Raw genomic sequence first — 20,675 nt, 5'->3', positions numbered from 1 at the left:
TGCTGGCCCCAAACTTAGGTTCTGTTCACAGTACAACAGGCTTGTTAGACTCAAACAGACCCCAGGAGGCCAACTCACCTAGAAAAGGTAAACAGCCCCTTCCCATGTCAGGGACAAGACACAGCAAATATACATGGCGGAGGCTAGACGTGGCCCCAGACTCCTTCTCAACACACTCTAGGCAACCGACCAGGAGTTATTGGCACCAGAGAGAACAGTTGTCCCAATAGGCTCATTTTCACGTTTGGGGAAATAGCGGCCCAGAGAGAGGGATCTGCGTACGCCCTGGGCAGACCCGAGGTGACCTCCGGGTCCTAAACCTCCCAGATGGGTGCTCTTCCCACTGTCTCCCCTGACCCCATCTGGCCAGTGCCCCCCAGCCCCCTGCCAAGTTCATCTGATCCCTGGGCTTCTAGAAGTTTCCCAGATTCCATCCCTGCCTTAACATACTGGCAGGAGGAGGAATGGAGGTGCTCCACGGCCCGAGAAACCAACAGGACATAATGAAATCGGCTTGGCCTACAGTAGTAGAAACTTAGGTTAGATATTAGGATGAACTTTTCAGCAGGGAGAACCACCAAACTTATGCTTGGAGACTATAGAATCCTCTTTCTCTGAAAGCTCAGAAGACACTCACAGGACTAATGTTGCCTGCCAGACGTGATGCCTGGGCAGAGGCACGGATGGATGGGCTCTGGGGAGAAGCAGTAGGCCGTGTGCTAAACTGGAAGGACAGACAGTAGGCAGAGCCTCACCTCGCACCAGGAGCCAGACGGATGCCCTGCTGACCCCATTGGCGTTGCTGGCCAGGCACTGGTACCGCCCACCATCACTGGGACTGATGTTGCTGACCTCCAGGGACAGGTCGGCCAGCTGGGTGACTCTGCCCGTCGAGGCCGACAGGACTCGCCAGTCCCGGATCCACGTCAGGTTGTAGGGGACATCACTCAGGACCTGGCAGGACAGGATGGCGGTCTCCCCGGGGGACACGGTGATGTTGGGGGCAGGGACAAGCTGCGGCGGGGGATCTGAAGGGATAAAAACAGGAAAACAGGAGGGGGCTGACACAGAGAGGGGCCCATCCTGCGGGTGTCGGGGGCGTCCTGACTCCAGAGTCCCGCACGGGATCCTTGAGGACACGTCAGGCTGCAGAGCAGCAGAGGGACCATCTGCTCGCCATCCCAGACCAGCGCCGCCGGCGGAGGGCGCACTCCCCCCATGTCCCCTGACGTCCCCACCGCCATCACACTCCCACAACAGGACAATCAAGGGCAACATGTGGCCCGCTCTTCACCACTCTTCTCAGCCGTGAGCCCGTGACTCCACGCTGGGGAGGACAGCCCGGGACACCACCCTCAAGAGGGACACGGTGATGAATACCGAGCTATTCTCTCTGCAGATCTCAGGGGGTTCCTAACAGCCAAATATACAACCGAGGCCACAGCCCCCAAAGAGGCAAGAGCTAAGAAGACCACTATCTTGACAAGAAAAAGGAGTAAGTGACAAGGCCAGAGACTGTGTAAGCAGGGGTGTGGGCCCGAGCCCTCGCAGGGAAAGAACTGGGTCTGCACAAGTTACACATGCTAATGGCCTGCTGTCACCAAAGAGCATGTGAACTTGACAGCCCCGAAAAATGATACCGTAGAAACCAGCCAGAAATAATATTCTGGGGCAAATGAGAAAATCTGACTGCAGCCAAATTAAATAGCATTAAGGTATTATCATTCGTTTTATTAGGTGTGATCATAAAATTTTTATTATATGGGAAAATGTACTTTCAAAAAAAAAAGAGAGAGAGAGAAATACCGAAATGTCAGGATTCCCTACAATTTAGTTTAAAATAGTTTAGCCAGAGAGCAAGAAAGCAAATATGGCAAAATTTTAGTGATTAGTAAGTCTAAGGAATGGGTGTGTGCATTTCCTTACACTGTTCCCTTTTCCTGTCCTTATCATTTATAAAAAATGAAAACGTGGGGTGCCTGGGTGGCTCAGCGGGTTAAGTAGCCGACTTGATTTCTGCTCAGGTCATGATCCCAGGATCATGAGATCGATCCCATGCAGGGAGTCGGCTTGGGATTCTCTCTCTCTGCCTCCCTCTGCCCCTCCCCCCTCCTCAAATAAATAAATCTTTAAATTTTTTAAGAGTAATTAAAAATGTAAAAGTAAAACTGTTAATTCATTCCATAGAAGCATGTTTGCAGACACATTGTATCATTAGATGATAAAAAAAAAAATCAGGTTGTCCTATGTGTGTGTAATACATATGTATAGTTACTATTCTAGTTTTCTTAAAATGCACACATAGATAAAGGTCTTAAAGGAAGTAAGTTAAAATGCTATGGGGGCGCTGGGTGGCTCAGTCACTTAAGTGTCCAACTCTTGATTTCAGCTCAGGTCGTGATCTCAGGGGTGTGAAATCGAGCCCTGCTTCAGGCTCTGAGCTCATGGGGGGAGTCTGCTTGGGATTCTCTCTCTCCCTCTGCCTCTCCCTCCCCACGCCACATGTATGTGCTCTCTCGCTCTCTCTTTTCTCTAAAATAAATAAATAAATCTTTTTTTTAAAAATGCTATGGAGGGTGTTTCTAGAATAAGACCAGAGCTTATCTGGATCTTCTTTTGCCTGTCTGTACTCCCCCCGTCTTCCTGCAAGGAGCATGACGAGTCTGTGTGAGATTAGAGGCTGCAGACTGGCTAATCTTCCCACGCTCCTTGGGCTCCTTTTCTTCCCTTCACGACAGTTTAGATTCCCGGTTTATTTATTTATTTTTCAAGATTTTATTTATTTGACAGACAGAGATCACAAGTAGGCAGAGACAGGCAGAGAGAGAGAGGGGGAAGGAAGCAGTCTCTCTGCTGAGCGGAGAGCCAGCCCAACGCGGGGCTCAATCCCAGGACCCTGAGATCATGACCTGAGCCAAAGGCAGAGGCTTAACCCACTGAGCCACCCAGGCGCCCCTAGATACCCGATTTGTAAAACAGAGCTGATTTCATTTCTAGATGGCCTGTGGCATCTCCAACCTTCCTGAGCTGGATGGTGCCATCCTGGCAGGACCCTGGAGGCATTAAGGGAGGGGATTTCCAGAGGGACTGTGGCCCCTGGAAGGGCCGAGGGGAGGAGGGCATGACCGTAGCCTGGCTGCTCAGCCTCCCGCCATCTGAGATCAGCAGGCCACTCCTGGGTGACAGCCCAAATGGGGCTCTAGGAGGCAGGTGGCCGTGTGGGCAGCAGACTCTGGGGGATGGACAGTTCCTAGCAGCTGGCTGGCATGCTCCCCCACAGATGGAGACATCCTGGGGGAAACCCTAGAGGGAAAAATCAGGAAGGGGGTGGGGAGGGGACACAAGGATGGGCGGGAAGGACAGACCTGTGACAACAATCTGGGCCTTTGCTCGTCCGGTCCCAGCCCTGCTGATGGCCGTGCACTCATAGGTCCCATCCTCGGTCTTGGAGGCCCGTGGGATCTCCCAGCTGCTGTTTCCCGACACCCTGAAACCACAGAACAGCTGGAGACACACAATCCCGCTGACCCCAGCCAGGGACCCCCAGCATCATCCGGTCCCTAAACCCTGCCCAGAGGGTACAAAACCTCTTGGAGGCTTGGTAGGAAGTCAGACTACCAAGAGCATGTAAATTTTACAACATGCTGTGTAACTTGGAGCAGGTCCCTTTCCCTCTCTGAGTGTGACTTTCTTGTCCATGAGGGGGAAGGTCTCCGAGGGTCCTTCCTGCCCTGCCCGCATGGAGCCAGGCCCTGCACGGGATGAGTGTTCCAGAAGCCGAAGAGGCCCACAGCTTCTTCACAGGGTAATGACCCAGCAGTGGTGGGAGCTTTGGGGACCACCTTCCCCCATTCCGGGCCAAGCGGCGAGCTGCCCAGGAGGACACTACGACTGAGACCAAGGTCCTTCTCCTGCCACCCACCCCCTCAGACCCCCAGGTCTGGGGACACCAGCGACCAGCACCCACTCACTGAAAGTGCCTTTCCTCGCCCAGTCTGGCTCCGTCCCGCCGCAGCTGCAGCCGGAAGGGCAGGGTGCTGTGCACAGAGCAGGAGACCAGCAGGGGCTGGTGCAGGTAGCCATGGATCCTCGGGGGCATGCTGACCATGGGGGCGCCTGCAGGCAAGGCCCAGCAGTCAGGGTCCCTCCCTGCCACCCCCCACAGCCCACCCTCATCAGCGATGCTGAGACGCCGGATGAGCCAGGATTCCATCCCTGGCCCTGCCATCTGGAGGGCACCAAGAACTGGTTGCTTTGCCCCTGCTAGCTCAGTTTCCACCTCTATAAAATGGGCTTAATCCTGGTACCGACATCCCCGTGCTGTCCGGAGAGCTGGTGAGAGGCAGGGCGTGTGCACAGGGCATGGCCAGCCCCCGCAGGAGGAGCTCCTGTGGTGTCTGCGGTTTGTGGGAGGACCAGCCAAGATGGACCGGCCTGCGCCCCTGCCTTCTCTGCTGTCCAGGATGCAGACGTCGGAGCGGTCCGGAGATCTGAAGAAATGCTCCCCGGACTGGGCTCTCCACACTTCCAGACCTCTCATCTGTCTGGAGGGTCAGTATCACCCAAGGATGTTGGAAGAAAGCCTTTTTGTTTATTTAAAAATAAGCAAAGCTGGAACATGGCTGTGAACGCAAAGTTCACACACGTTTTTAAGATAAAATAAGACTTCAGTGAAATCTCAGTCACTGATGAGCCCGGGGGACCCCCGGGAGACGCCCTCCTCCGCCTATCCCTGTTCGTGGAGTGACATGTTCTCCCCCGTGGCTAGTGGAATCGCTTCCGTGGGAAGGTCTGAGAACAGCCCCGCAGGGTCAGCGACTGCTGTCAGGGCCTCACTGGGGGATCGCGGGCGTAGGCTCAACTCTCGTCCTGCCCTCCCCCTCCGCATCCCCACCAGAGATGCTCCGTGGGTGAGACAATGCACCAGACGTCCTCCGAGCCCAGAGCTGGGGGTGGGCGGGCGGCGGGTGACATCATGCTGCAGGCTCCCTGCCACATCCCAGGGGAGAGGGATGTCGGACCATCCAGCCACGTCCTCAGCTGTGCGCAGAGCAAGTCACCGCTCACCCACACACACTGGGGCCTCTGCAAGGCCAGCTCAGGCTCTGTCTTCCATGAGCTCCATGAGCCCAGGAAGCACCACCCGCCCATGTCTCTAAACCCAGAGCCTCCTGCTCAAGGCCAAACTCACAGCCTCCCAGACCTAAAAGGTGGGGAAAGAAGTAAAACTCCAAGTCACTTCCCTTCTCCCTGCCCTGCGCGTGCACACGCACACGCACACACACACACACACACACACACACTTCCATCTAGAGCGGAGATGAAGACCTAAAGCCAGAGCTAAATTCCAAACCCTTGGTTCCTCTGAAAGACCAGGGGAGAGAGAAACAGAAGTTGCTTTGCCCCTGCTGAAACTCCTTCCTGAAAATTCCTCCTTGGGCTTCTAAAAGCCAAGGGAGGAGGGGCCCAGGGACCACAGCAGGGGAGGGGAGGCCAGGAGGCTGAGAGAAGGGGGTCCCAGGCCCCCCCACCATGTCCCACTTGGCCTCTCAAAGTCCTGCGCCTCACCATGGGCACCTTCGTGCCCTCCCTGCACCCCTACTTGAAGTAGACAGAGGATTTTGCTCCTTGTCCAGAGATCCCCAGCGAAGAAGAGGTTGGGTGTCAATGACCTCCATCTCTGTGAGCTCCCCCCCAGGCCACTGCCATGGGAAAGGGGGAAGTAATCAGGAGAAGGGAACAAAACCCAATGGGGAAGCTGGGCAGTGAACTCAGATACCCCAAGCCAGGACCAGAGGCAGAGCTGGAGAGCCAAAGACTCAGCCCTGTGCTCTGGAAGCTTCTGACCTAGATGGGAGATCTCAGGGACACAAGGAAACAAGCAAGAAGCCACACATGACCGAAGATAGGACCATAAAATGACCTGTGCCCACAATGACATGAGACAAACAGCAGCTGTCACATGTGGGGGGTCCTGGGCCACGATGCCCGCATCCTGGGCACAGCCTCAGGGCACCCAAGAGATGTCTTGCTTTGTGCATTAGCTTATGGAACCCTCGGGGCAACCCTGTGAGATGGGTAGCCTCAGCTGCTTCATCTGTAAAATGGGGCCACACCTCAGAAGTATTGTAAGACTCCGTGAGCTACTACATGGCAGGTGCTTGCCTCAGGATTGTCCCGTGAGAGGCGCTCAAGACGGTGACTGGTATTATCAGGATTATGATTACACAAGAGCGCTCCCACACTCACTGCCCTGCCCCTCACTGTGCCTACAGAGCCTAGCACCACGACAGACACAAAATGAATGCTGGATGAGTATCTGGATGGAGGCACGCATGCATGAGCGGCGGGGGAGGGTGGATATTTGGATGGACGGATGCATGGACGAGTAAGTGGATGGATGGAGGAACGGATGGATGGATGGAGGGAGGTTTGGATCCAGAGTGGGTGGATGTCTGAGTGGGTCAACAGAGGATGGCCTTGTACTAACTCCTTGACCTGACAGCCGCATCTGAAGCCACTCAGTACCGAGCACGTCGCATGGCGGAGCGTGCCGCTCGTAGAAGTTTAATGAACATTTCCTCATTCATCTCATCAGGGAAGGCTTCCAGGAAGAAATGGGTCTCCAAGGGAGCCAGGGAGCTGGGAGCGGTAAAAGCCGATCACTCACCTGGGGCCACCCCACTGTAGGAAACTCCAGACACACGGAGCAAGGGATTCCCCTCGTGGTCTTTGCCCTTCACCTTGAGGTAGAAGCGCTCCTGGGGGGCCTGGAAGGGCGGTCCGCCCCACAGCTGATACGTGGATCCGTTGGAGAGGGGCCGCGTGGGAAGAGTCAGGAGGGGCTGCCCTGAGCTGCGTGAGAGCTCCACCGCGTCCAGGTGGCCGGGTGCCTGCAGGCCCGTGGAGTTGATCACCAAGGAGATGGGCACCCCTGCGGAGGGAAGGGTGAGGAAGAAGATCCTGGCATCTGTACTGGCTCCATGATCCTCCCCAAGCATGGGCCCTCGGTCCACAGTCAGGGACCCAGCCCACTTGGCCCTCCTACCGCCCGCTCGCCTTCTGTTCCTTGTGCCAACTAATGCTGGGGGTGGATAAACAGAGGGGGCCTGCTACTGTCCGTGGTCCTGAAATGCCCCATCCATCCGGGCCACGGCTGCCCACGGCTGCATCTCCTCCTGTCTGCAGACTTGGGCATTTCTCTCCACCCTCCCCTCCCCCAGTAACTCTGGGGCCGGCTGTCATCAGGCAGGCTCTGGGACCAGCCTAGGTGGGAGACACCTTCGAGTCTGGGAACTCCAGCTCCTGCCCGTCCTTTCCCCTCTGTTTAGCTTTCCTTTGATTTTTCTTTCTGACTTATGAGAAATGGACTTTTCACATTATTCCAGAAAACACAGAATTGGAGTTGGGCTTCATAATTCCCTCAGCTGATTTGGGAATGTCGCTCGGGTCTTTCCCTTTTCACAGTTATTAATTTTTTTCCTTAGAGATCATAAACCAGGAGACAGAGGGTGTGGTTGGTATGATCCCATCAAATGCCTTAAAATCTTTGAAGAAACATGGAAGAATCTGGAAAGGGCATTTAAATCTGGAAGTCCAGATTCCTTCGAAAAAGGACACGTGTCCGTGCTGGGCCCCAACCCCACTGCAGCAACAATCAGCCAAGGGCATGCTCCCGGGGGTGGGAACCCCCACTTCCTGACACCCCTGCACTGAGGCCAAATGCCAACTGCTCTTTATCATTTGCAATTGCCCTGCTGTTGCTCTCTCCCGCCTTTTTTAAAAAAATTATCTTGGACCCACATCTTTCTCTAAAGCAGAAACCCAAGAAGGTCACCTGTGCCCCCCCCCCCACTGGGGAACGGCCCTAGGGACCCTTCAGTTTTCAAGCACTGCATTTAGGATTTCTTTTCTCTCCTGACTCTAGAAGTTCCCCTGCCTCTCCCCTTCCTGCTACTGGGAAAAACAAGCACTAAATAAGCAAGCAGCCCCCTTTCACTTTGAAGATCTGACTGCTGGTCCTGGCACAGAACCAACCAGGGCTGACAAGGATGACAAGGGTTAGAGGAACTGCACACTCTATAGCTCTAAGGCTCTGGCAGCTACCGCCTTGGTCCCCAGTCAGTGACCCGGAGTTAGCCTGAACTGGTCTAGGTCCCTCCCCATCTCCCTTCTGATCTGGTCCCAGCAAAATCCTCTGAAGGGCCCCATGGTGAGGGACCACAATTCCCAACTATAAGCTGGGACCCCTGATCTGGCCACCAGATGGTGGTTTCTGGCATAGGGTTCTGGCAACCAGAGCCAAAAGCCTCTGCCTGCTCTGGAGCCCAGCCTTCTCCAGATGGAACCATGCTGGGGCACACAGGCAACCCCAGATCCCAGTGGGTGCCTTCTAACCAGAAAATGGACCTTGAGCCTCCAACTCCAACATCCTCCTAGGCTCCCAAGCCCCACCAGCCTACACAGGACCCACTCTAGCCACACACTCATGGCCTATCTCCCAAGGCTCCCCCACTTCCCAGAAAGCATCACCCCCAGGGTCAGGAGCACTGTACCTTGCAGGGGCCACTCGATGGTGTGGTTGAGGTCCAGAGAGGGCTGGGTGGAGAAGCCGGCCCGGAAGTCGATGTTGCTGACACCTGTGATCCTCACTGAATGGCGACCACTGCTGTAGACCTAGCAAGACCCAGACCCCATCCCCAGGGCACCTGACTCCTGTACCAGGGCAGAAGGCGGCCACCCTGACCTGGTGCCGACTGCTGGAATTCTCCCCACTTTGCAGACACAAAAGGCAACTTCCCTGCTCCCTGGGGGCCCAGCGCTATGCTCCCTAAATGCAGAAGAGGCCAAGCTGTGGCACTGTCCTGAGCGGGACTCTTGAAGCTGCTCTGCCTTTCCAGCTGACCCCCCCCCCACCAACACTCACAGCCCTGTCTGTCCCCTGCATGTCTAATCTCTGCCTTGCCTTCTCTACTGGTATTAGAGCTCTTGGCTCAAAAATGCTCAGAGTTTGAAGGGCAGGGCCAATGTTGCCCCTTCGCCTGTAGCATCTACACCTAGCCCAGGGCCTGGCATCTGGGAGGTGCTCCATAAAGGTTTGCTTAACCAGCAGGAGCTCACATCCTTCCAAGGCAGCAGCCTGTCCCATGCCAGGACCCTCTGCCAGGAGCCCAGCCTACCCCCAGTCCCTGGCCTCCAGCACCTTACAGATGAGAGCAGGCCCCCCTCCCCCTGCCAGGCATGTTCCTCTAAGCCATCCTTCCCCCCAAGGTCACCCTTGTTTCTTTTGTTCATTCTTCATAGGGTAGGTTTCTGAAACTCAAGCTGGCTTAGTCACCCACCTCTGCACACTCAAGCTATTTCTCCAACTCTTTCTTAAAAGTTCCCTAACTAACCCCAAACCACTCTACTTCCTCTCACTGTTGCAAAGCAGAACACTTCTCCTCTGTCCTTGACCCTCTGCTTCTATTGATATGTCCATGTCACCACCCATGCTCGTACCCACAGCTCCCCAGGGCCCCAGGCTCCCCAGGACAGGCAGGAGGGAGACAGGGTCCCAGCTTGGAGAAACCAGCCTCCCTCCCCCTGGGAATAAGGGCCCCTTACCTTGATGGACCAGAGCCCAGGATGCTCAGGCTTAAAGGCCACAACCTTGGCGGAGTCAGGGATGTTGAGAAGCACATTGAGGCCCTCATCCTTCTGTAGGATCCTCCCTGTGGAACCCCAAGGAGTTCTCAGTCCCTGATCCTTTCCTGGTGGTGACAGAAGCCCCATCCTGTCCCCAGGAGCCCAGGGCCCTCCAAACGCCAGCCTCAGGCTTCCCAGAGTAACTGACAAGAGACCTTCGGTGGTGTTTGGTCCTTCATCTCATTGTGAGCTCCACCCTCGTCCACCCCCACGTCAGGGTTGGACACCTCTAGACCTGGGAACCACGACATACTTGGAGCACTGTGAGGCCGGGTGGCCAGGTCCAAATCACACTGACACTGGGTTACCTGAACAAGTCACTCCACCTTCCAGAGCCACAGCTTCTCATCTCAGTGGCCTGCCACTAATTCTTGCCCTGACTGACCTGCTAGGCCACTGTAGGTATCCACTGAGAGAACAGAGGGAAGACCGCACATAAGCCTCAAGTCCCAGGGTCTGCGGTTATCTTCCTTCCCCTCACCTGGCCGCTAACGGCCACCCTGCTTCCTCACCCACCACAGGCACCCTCTCTGCCCTCCATGTGGCTTCCCCCACCCTCCTTGTTCCCAGAGCCTTGTGTCCAAACCCCCTGCCACCCCGGGTCTCTCTCTTTGTCCCATCCTGGACTCCTAGCTCAGTCTCGGGGTCAGAGAAGAGGCCAGCACTAGGGTGCACATACCCAGGGGGTCGCGGACTTCAATCTGGGGCCCTGGACCGCTCAGGGAGATGGTGACCTCCTTCAGGCTGGGGTCAAAGGGAATCTTCCACGTGTGCTCGCCCTCCTCCTTGTGGTCCGTGGACAGCAGGTGCACCTTGGTGGCCTGGACCGCAGACTCTACCCACTTCAGCACCTGGGAGGCAGGCATAAGAAGCGGATGCTGGCAGGTGTCTGTGGTCTTATTTAGAACCGACCCACTGGAGATAGGTCTCTAATAGGTTCCTGGCAGAATCCAGTCCCCCACCTGGGTTTGAGGTAGCATATAGGCTTTCCAGGTCACCCAAGGCCACCCCACTCCCACTGCCCTACACCAGGCCAATTGATACTTCATTACCCTCCTGGCCTATGGGCTGGGAGCTGTGAAACCTGGATTGAGGCTACTTGGAAGGAAGGGCTAATCTCAGTGGCACCCATTACTTCCTCCAGAAAGCCTTCCTGATGCCTCCTACACACAGATGAACCCTTGTGATCCAGACTCTCCCCCAGAACCATGTAATTCACCATCATCCCAAGGGGCCTCAGACCACCCTCCTGCCAGGGTGCCATGTTCTCTAAGCAGGACTGAGGGGATCTGCTGCAAAGATAGAGTCTTCTCCTGATCTGTGTCACGGCATTGAAAATTTTCAATCCTTAAACCTTAAAATTGCAGATTCATTCTAAAATCTTAAGTGTTTTGGGCAGGTCCCAATGAAAAGCAGATAAGAGGTGAGGACTCCCCCTCCAGACTAGCAGATCACCTAGGTGCACTTTTAAAGTATGATTTGGGGGGGATCCTCAAAATCCCTCAAAGATCACCCCCCAGGAGTACACAGACCCCATGTCAGCAACACTGGGGCTAGTCTCAGATCTCTCACTGAGCACAAAATTACGGAGTTTCTCCCAATCCTCACCATGGTCTTCAAGACCACATGTTCTGTCCTGGGTTTTAGGCAGTTGTCCAACAGGTCAGTTTGCCCCGACTCTCCCCATGCTCGCATGGGTTGCACCCCCAGTGTTGGACCCCCATGCCTCCTGAGGCAGTGCCCACCACACATGCTGCTCTCTTGCAGAAATGACCTGCTCCCTCCTGCTTAGGTTCATGCCTGTCTCCCCTCTTGGCCTGGAAGCCCCATGACGGCAGGGACCCTCTGCTATGGCCCGAGCTCAGTGGCTGGCATGGAGAGGGTGTTCAGGAAGCTTCTGTTCACTGTGTGTGATACGGCAGGGCACAGCTCCTGAACGGGGGCATCAGATCACAGACCCCTCACTCTGCTCCACCCCCAAGCCCGCCTTGCGATCACCACGCCTCCCAGTTTCCCGTTAGAAAACCAGGAATGAGGATGAGGAGGGGGCCTCCTTCCAGGCCAAGTAAATTTCAAGTTTTCCCAGGATGCGTCTCAAACTAAACAAAATGAAACTTGAACCTCGCTGTACAGCAAAGGAGCACCATAACCACAGAGAGAAAAGAAGAACTCCTGGAGCATTCAGAACCCAGCGTTCAACTGAGCTTTCCTGGTGGGAGGCACCCTGGGGACAGAAAGAGCTGCAAAGACATTCTTATTTAGGAACCTTGATTCGACACAACCATCAGTGCCCAGCTGAGGAGAGTGTTTATGCATCTTGCAGGATAAAGCAAAGACATAAAGATGGGAAGTCTTACTGAACCAAGATTTTATCTTACAGCCAAGTGTAAGAGAGAGTTGCAAGTGTTTTATTTATATACAAATTCATTCCAAGTGAATTTATAACCCGGGGATTTCTAAATACCATTCCCCACAGGGATTGTTTGGAGAAATGGCTGATTCTAGGGCTGGGGCAGGTGATTTAAAAGGTAAGCGTGAGACAACTGGTCATTCCACTAAGCCAGCAGGTTCTCAGGGACTAAGGGGACACACCAATAGGAACCAGCCCAAAAGAGCTCCCATTAGCTAAATCTGGGGGAACTTGAGCCCCCAAAACATAATGACTGTAATTAACGGAAACATATCCGATTGTAGACTCTGCGTGCCCACAACAATACTCAAAAAAGAAAAGCAAAATTCAAAGCAATGAAACCTCACTTGCCACCAACGAAGGTAACTTCTTTATTAAAGACAAAGAACTAAGTACGATCCCTGCCTTTTCAATAGGTTTTTTTGTGCTTCAAAAACACCAGGACCTCAAAAGCTCTTCTTTGTGGAAGGAGGCCCACGAATAAATGTGTAAGAGATGATGCAATTAGGACACCACCATCCTGCAACCCTTAATGAAGTCACCATTTCAGGCAAGCGTCCGCAGTGGACGCTACAACCATTGGGTGAGAGTGGATGGGGGGGAACAGATGTCCACGCAGAACCCCAGCATTAACCCACAGACCACTTGCACCATAAAGGGAAAAACGTGGCCCTACAATACAGATAACTGTCACCTCCTTCACCCAGGAACCAAACCTACCATCAGGAACAGCAGGACACTCAGACATGACTTACCTCCTGGTGTGATGCAACCAAAAAGAGACACATAGCACGAACTGTGAACTATTCCTGCCTCAAATGTTGGCCTCCTCTAATCAGTCCCTGAAAACTAACTGCCAGGTTAGTTAGGGAAATGGGGGGGGGGGACAAATTAATGACACCACAAGGAAACAATCAGATGAATCTGGAACCTGGGGCATTGTACAATCAAGGCCTCTCCAGCGAGTTAGTGGCAGTAAAAAAAGGGGGGGGGGCTGGGTAGAAGGCTCCAGATGTAAGCAGACTTAACAGACACAATGAACAAATGAAATGCATAGCCCCTGATTAAATCCTGATTTGACAAACACTGTTACCAAAGACATTCTGAAGACAATTAGGGAAATTTGAATTTGAACTTGGCATTGGATGATACCAGCCCTCTTCATTTAATCAGAGGATATTGTGGGTTATGTCCAAGATCATATTTTTTTTTTTTAAACCTATGCTGAATTATTTACGGAAAAGATAGAACAGGAGAGACGAAGCAGGTGGGGCCAAAAGGTTAAGTGCTGAATCTAGTTGGGACATGGGTTCTTCTCACTTTTCTTTAACATCTTTCATAGTAATTTTTTTACATAAAATTCCCCTAAAAAGAGCAAGTATGTCGTGACTTTCATAAATACCCAAAAGCAACCACAGTGGGGTCCGGTTGCCAATTCCAATCAACTGGAAACGATGCTGTTGGACTAAACCCAAAGCCGCACTGTGCTGCAGACAGGAATCCGCTCTGTGATTGATGAGTGATGTCTGCCACGGATATGGGTTGAGAGAGTGGAGTCTTGCGTGCTGCCTATAGGCCACCCTTGCTCTGAATCATAGTCCTACCGTGCAATCTTCCACGCAAGAGCACAGGACATGAAGGGAATGGGAAGACCTGCCTGAGATTGAAAAAGTGAATACGTTTTGTTTGGACTGAGCTGGAATGCGGGTGCCTAGACTTCGGTTATCCCAGGATAAGAACACTGCGTTCTAAAAACCCTCTTCTGCGTATGATCGTATGCCCTCCTTCTGTTTCGCCTCACGCTGTAAGTCACGTTTCTGTTGACAACACTCGTGCACGTGGGGGCCGGCTGGAGGAAGCAGCAGCCGAGGCTCCCAGCTGGAGAGGTGGACAGAAGCTGGCGAGGTGCCCCCACAGCTAAGCCACAGCCCCGTGATCACTGTCCTCTTCCCCCCACCACCCTGGGGTCGGGCCTTGTCAGGGCTTGGGAGGAAATCATAACTGAGCAAAGCTGCCAGGAGGCGGCGGCACCAGCTGACATCCCAGAGAGATCACACCCACTGGTTGTGCCACAACCGTCATTACAAGCTTGTCCTAAGATGTTCCAACAGAGGGATGATGCCCGGGAGTTCAGGCTACTGAACCACAGAGAAGGCTCAGACAGAGCATGACGCCAGTGACCCCAGCAGGAGGCAGCGTGCCCACAGGGTCTGCCCTGAAAGCATGTGGCTGCTGGGGAGCTGGGGGTGCCGACCATCTCGCCCAGAGCAAAGCCAGACCCTCTGTAGGCTCAGGCCTACAGACAAGGCTATCTGGACCCCACGATGTCCCCCAGGGCTACAAGCAGAACGCAGGGAGCCTTCTGAGTGGACAGCCTTCATCAAGCAGGCTCAGTGTTTATTTGGCCGAGACAATGGCTTCCAGATGTTAGCGGGACTGGGGGCCCGTGAGCCAGCGTTGCAGGGGGCTCATCTCTCTGTCACCGACAGGGAAGGAATGGAAGAATCTGGCGCTGCCGCCCTGGCCAGATGGCTGCCGCTCGGCCGTTCACGGCAGATAAATCATCCCTGGGGCTCCTCCCCGGACACTTGACAGCCTGGGCGGCCGAGGAAGCAGAGAGGAAAGGCTGGGGGGCCTAGAGGGCCTCAGAGCCACAGAGCAGAAAGCTGGGGCCCGACTGCGGGGCCTGGGACAGGAAGCTCGGCGGGCAGGGATGGCGAGACAGCACCGGCCCCTGCCAGCGGCTCACCGCTGGGCACTCAGGTCCTGAGAACCTGTTCTGAGAGAGCCCTTACTCACCTCTTACCCACCCATACTCTTCAGGGGGCTTTGCGGGCACCGGGCATGCGTTCTGGGCACCAAAGCAAGGGGCTAGAGTCACAGCCATCACCAGCTCTTACCACGGGCTTCCCAGTGCCTGCCGGGCACCCCCATCTCACAGGCAGGGGCTCTCTTAACCCACTGTGCAAAGGAGGAAATGGAGGCCCAGAGAGGTTAAGTACTGTGTTCAAGGTCACCCTGTAGGCAGGTGGCAGGGCCGGGGTCTGCTGCTGGCATGGGGCCCTAACCCTCCACCACGCTGCCTCTTCCCGGAAGAGTCCAGGATGAAGTCATCTCCGGGGCCTGTGCCTCCTGATCTGTTAATTGGAACCACCTGGTTGGACGTCCCCTCCTCCCCCACCCCCCACACTTACTGTCTTAGAAGGTGGTTCACCTTTCCCCTGGTTGATGCACAGAATCTGGGCAATTTGGCACATTTGTATGTGCTGGTGCTGGACAGGGGAAGGGTCCGGGCTCCCAGAATGGACTTTCCAGGACCAGGGAAGGCTGCAGAATGAGAAGGTATGCCCAGCAATTCTGGCCCACTCTGCTGGGGCTGGTGACGGTATCGAGCTGGTTCTGAGCTGGGGAGAGGCTGTGCCTGGGCCAGGGTGGGTCATGGAGCTAGCTAAGCCTTGACCAGAAATGCACACCTCAAGGGGCAAAGGTGCACACCTCAAGGGGCAAAGGTGCCCACCTCCCCTGTCCACTGAAAGATGGCAAAAGCTCCAAATTACCCCCACCAGGGGGAAGGGACCTTTGCCTTGCTTTAATTACCCTAGAACCCCACAGGGCCACCGCCCCAACTGGAAAAAAGTCCAAACTCAAAAACACTGAGACCTAACCTGGACAGACTCTGTCTCCATGCCCAGAGCCTGGACCCGAGTTAGCCGGTAGCAGGTGCACAGTAAGCAGGAAATGAAGGCAAGAGAGAACACAGAACGTGTCCCTCGGCCATACTGGACACACTATGAAAAGGTAAAAGGACTAACTACACACGCACAGTTTGGGAACTTCCGCAACTTCTATTCTGAGGAGTCATTCTCTCAGCTGGAGCCCCCGGCGTGGGCAAAGGCGCTGTTCCCTCTCCTTGGGGAGGTTTCAGGGGACAAGACCACAGCCCTGGCTGCTGCGGCCAATTTCTCAGGCTTTCTGAATGTCTGGGAACATCTGGAGTGACACAGCTCTGTGTCCAAGAAGGAGAAGGATCCAGGCCCCTACCCAGCGGCAGCCAATCCTGGCCACTGGAGGTCCCATCAAGTCAGACACACGCTGCCAAGTCAGGCTCCCACAAGCAGAAGGCTGGACACCGTGGCCAGGAGCCAGTGAACTCGCCCCCACTTTCCCTGCCTCAAGAGAGGGGACAGGGGAGCCCAGCCCCACACCTGGGCTAGCTGTCTCCCACTGACCTGCCCAGCTGCCCTGATGTCTGAATTGTCCCTGACCTTTAGAACCCAGCTCCTGCCCAAATAGGTCTCCCCCAAAAACAAGGACTGAGCCATCCCTCTACTCTGAAAGGCCTCCCACCCTGGCTCAGGCGGCTCAGGGCCAGAGTAGGCTGACATGCCAAAAACTAAAGTCTCATGTGTCGCAGAGAACCATAAACGCCATTTGTCAGCAGTGAGTTAAAGCATGCTAATCTAAACATGGCCCTGGAGACCGTTCTCTTCAGGCCATAAATATATAACACAGAAAAACCCTCCCCTGGAGGCTGCAGCAGGGCTGGCTGGGGCTGGGGCCTGCCTCCCAGACACGGCCTCTCTTGCTTTCCTCTTCCCAGGGCCTCAGGCACAAGGGACCCCATATCTGTCTATTTACCCACTATTACTGAGCACCTGCACTGTGCTGGAGGCCACAGGAGGTCCTGGGGATATAGCAGCAAAGAGAACCCGTAATAAGGGCCTGGTTCTCAGTGAGCTCACAGCCTAACGGCGTTCAGTGATGCCAGGCTTAGAAAACCAGTTATATAAAGCAGTACCGGGAGCTGGGAGAGAGTATGAAAGAAGACTTCATTTTGATGGGAAATCAAGAAAGTTCTGCCAGGGAGAAAGCATTTCAGCTAAGAATGGGAAAATGAGGAGCCCACGATGGTGTAGGAAAAACAAGTGGCATGAGCAAAGGCTCTGGGGTAGAAAGACATGGGACACTGAAGAGAGAGAGGAGGCCAGTGGGGTGGCAGCAGTGAGCAAGGGGGAGAACACAAGCATGGGGTCAGAGAAGGCCAGAGAAGGCTCTGGACCTTCTCCAGGGGACAGCCAGGAGAGACCCTTTGGTCAGATTTGCTTTAGAAAGATCCAGTGTACAAGAGACAGCTCATAGAGGCTCAAAGAAGTCCACTGAGAGCATCACTTCCCAACTCTGCTCAGTGACTTCAGGATAACAGCTTGAAATCCGTCAGAGTAGGAGGACTTATACCATAGAAATGGGCATTCTTATTCTTTTCAGGGAGGTGGTTATGGACATTCACCAGCATGTCCCTGGAAGGATCCCTCCGGCTCCTGGGAGGGAACAGACGTGCGGGGAGAGGGAAAGCAGAGTGATCGCTGAGCGGCCAGTGGGGCCTGGAGTGGGGTAAGGCCAGACACCAGGTGTTAGAACAAGACAAGGATGCAGACACCTGGTCAGCACCGAGCTCAATGATTCCAGATCACTGACAACGTCTGCCTCAGGACACAGGGCCAAGCAGGCCCCTGACGGCTAAGTCCCCCAGCAGGATCTCCTGGCCCAGCAACAGAGCCTGAATCGGACAGCCCCTGCCCCCCACCCACTCCTCTATCCACCCCTGGGTTCCCTGACTCCAGGAAGAATCTCACTCCCCTGTCCCCACCTCTGGCAAACTTTGCTAGGTCCATCCTGCCAGCCTGCACCGTCCGGGGGGACCCAGGGTGCTTCCTCAAGCTCCAGGCTCTTTACCTGCAAAACTGGTAAGTCCGTGGCACCCGCCTTTGGGGTGGGCAGCAGGTAGAAGGGTCTGGAGAGACGACGTCATACAGCCCTGAGTACAGCGTTCGCTGCACTGGCCACAGGGTGAGACACAGCGCTGCCCATCAACGGCAGCGACCCAGCCACCAGGCACAGGTGCCCAGAGACGCAGGAGGGCCAGGGCAGGCTCACCTCGGTCACCTGCTGCTTGTCCAGGTGGAACACCTGCCCGGAGCTGGTGGCAGCAATCTCTTCATAAGCCAGATAGCCGGGATGAGTGCGGTCGCCGCAGTCCCCCGTCAGCACAAAGACCACCTGGAAGAGGGATGTGAAGCCTGGCTCGGGGCTCCCCTGGCCACCTGCTTCAGGCGTGTGTGGCAAGGCCGGGACGAGGGAGGGGGATCCAGGGGGAACCCTTGCCTCTCTCTGGGCTCGGGTGATGCATCTGTAGAATGGGAATGATGGGAGTATCCGCCCCACGGGGACCGGGGCTAAGGCAGGTCAAGGGCGTAGCACGGGACCAGGAACACCTCAGGTGTTCCATAAACGGGAGCTGTTATGGAACCTACAACAAGGCAGGAAATGGAAATCGGCTGCTCCGTGCAGCCCCTGGGGGCCACGAAATTAGAAGAACCTTGGAGAACAGAGTTTGTTCCTGATGGGAGACCAGAGACCAGAGAAGCTGTCCCAGCTCTTGAGACCTTCACCCGAGGAGGTCCCACGGTTGGGTGGCCCTTCCCCCTTCCCCACGCACGTCCCTCTCCCAGCCCTGGCTGTGTAAGCCAGAAGCAAAGCCCCAGCAGGCCGTCAGGCCCCGAGGCAGCAGGCAGAAGGGCGCCGCACACCCCAAAGACAGGAGCGGAGGCGACGCCAGGAGGAAGATGGATCGCACAGGCTCTGACAGGGAGCGAGGAGAGCGGGTGGCGTGGTCTTTATCAAGAAGGAGCCTCGCCAGGCGGCAGGAGCTCCGGCGGGCCGGGGGCCCAGAGCATGAGAACACACTTGGACTTCACCAGACCAGCTCCGACTTGAGAGCCCGCGGCTGCACTGGCGGGGACCCTGGATGGGAAGCAGCGCCCTCCACCTGGCAGATGGGGGCTTGGGCTGCCTGCACCGGGGACCCCGGCTTCCTCAGCACTCCTGAGGGCCCCCACGCGTGTGCCCCCAAGGACAGCCTACTCACCTGTGACTGTTTAAGCTGTAAGAGCTGCAGGAGCTCCTCCTTCTTGTGGTAGTCCTTGGCGCGGGCGTCCGAGAAGACGTAGATGAAGGAGCCGGGGTTGGCCACCTCCACGGCAGCCTTGATGGCCCCCACACTCATCTCGGGGCAGTCACCGCCCCCCTGCAGGGCAGGGGTATGTCAGGGGCTGGCCCACCCACGGATGTCTCTGACACCAACGGGTGGGCAGGGGGTGTTTAGACAAGTAGCACCTTCCCCTTACCCACCCATGCAAGAGAGGCACGGTCCCTCCCGTGGGGTCAGCACATGATTATTTAATTATCACTGTGATACAAGCTGGGGAGGAGGGCTGGGAGCCCCAGGACATCTGACAGGTGCCCCCAAAACAGCCACATGTTAGCCAAGGATGGGAGGACAGAGGGTGCTGGGGGTGCAGGGGCAGCCAGGAGTAGGAGTGGTGGGCATGGGGCAGAGCAAAGCATTCAAAACCGCTTCCCCAAATCCTCTTTGTAGCCGGTCCTGGAATCAGTCCCAAACCAGCACATGCTCCCCCGCTCCCCGACCACGGACTGGAGCTCTGCTCTGCGGGAAGGGAGTGTGCCCTGCCTCACGGGCTTTGCCCAGCCAGTGCCAGCAACACCGTTGGCACGTGGACACTTTTCAGTAATGCTCCCTCCTGGGTTCAGCCCTCCAGCCCACAAGCACTTCCTGTCCCCTACGTGCCAGGCCCTGTTCTGGGCCCCACAGGACCTGGCGGTGGGTTAGACAGCCTTCAGGAAGCTGCTGCTCTTGCCGGGCAAAGGTGTTCAGGGTGGCAAAGAAGCCCAAGTGGTTTGGGGGGATGGAGTGAGACCTCTCACTCACCACATACCTCCTCCTTCCACTGCTTCATCCAGTCACTAAATAATAAGCACCTACTATGGGCAGGGCCCAGGGACTCCAAGAGGGCCTTGGGTCACTGAATAAAGGAAGGAACCCCAAGAAGTACAGGATCTTCAGCATCCCCAAACTGGGGTGCAGGCCAGAGGCAGGGTTGGGAGGCAGGGCATGGCCCTGGCGGGAAGTCACTATCTTGGGTCCTGGGTGGGGCAAAGACCTTGGCCACAGGCTGGGACTGGAAAGGAGCAGGCAGCAAACAGCGGGGTGGGGTGGCCCACCTGCACATAGAGGTCTCTCAGCTCTCTCTGAAACACCTCTGGGTCAGCTGTGAGGGTCACTGGGCCAATATCTGTGGGAAAAGAGAGAGAGGCCCAGGCTGGCTTGTATTCCCAGACGCACCACCTCCGTGGGATGGGGAAGCAGTCACAAGATAGAAAAGAAGGTGAAACCTGGGCTCCAGAGACACCCCTCCCAACCAAAGGGGGAGCAGTAAGGGGACAGTTTCCAGGTCTTCCAGGACGCTCAGCCCCCTGCCCTGCTCCAAGTCAGGCCCAGAGCTCCAGGGGAGCACAGAGATGAGACCGAGGGCAAACACCCCGTTCCTCCTCGAAACCACAGCTCTCAGTCATTCCTGAACGTGGCTGCCCTAGGAAGCTCCCCTCTACCACCCTACCCAACCCACCATCCGTGGGAAAGAATTCTGGAAAGACAAAGAGACAGAGAACTGTCCAACACCAGACTGATCAGTGAGAGGAAATCTTCTAGAAACTCCATCCG

At 55.6% G+C, this 20,675-nt stretch overlaps 1 protein-coding gene across 1 annotated transcript in view; it reads right to left on the bottom strand.

Moving 5' to 3' along the window:
* The window catches only part of HMCN2 (hemicentin 2), a 144,705-nt gene that overhangs the window by 106,997 nt on the left and 17,033 nt on the right, over nucleotides 1–20,675 (bottom strand). Inside the window, 10 exon segments of the mRNA XM_032866090.1 lie at nucleotides 756–1,028; nucleotides 3,366–3,487; nucleotides 3,972–4,116; nucleotides 6,671–6,934; nucleotides 8,556–8,676; nucleotides 9,607–9,713; nucleotides 10,367–10,538; nucleotides 18,032–18,154; nucleotides 19,023–19,181; nucleotides 20,177–20,247. Coding sequence (XP_032721981.1) covers nucleotides 756–1,028; nucleotides 3,366–3,487; nucleotides 3,972–4,116; nucleotides 6,671–6,934; nucleotides 8,556–8,676; nucleotides 9,607–9,713; nucleotides 10,367–10,538; nucleotides 18,032–18,154; nucleotides 19,023–19,181; nucleotides 20,177–20,247 — 1,557 coding nt within the window.

Source organism: Lontra canadensis, unplaced genomic scaffold (genome assembly GCF_010015895.1).
Source record: "Lontra canadensis isolate GAN:19392208 unplaced genomic scaffold, GSC_riverotter_1.0 scaffold30, whole genome shotgun sequence".
Taxonomy (NCBI): domain Eukaryota; kingdom Metazoa; phylum Chordata; class Mammalia; order Carnivora; family Mustelidae; genus Lontra; species Lontra canadensis.
Note: the sequence above shows the minus strand (reverse complement) of the source record. Positions and strands in the feature narration are given on the sequence as shown.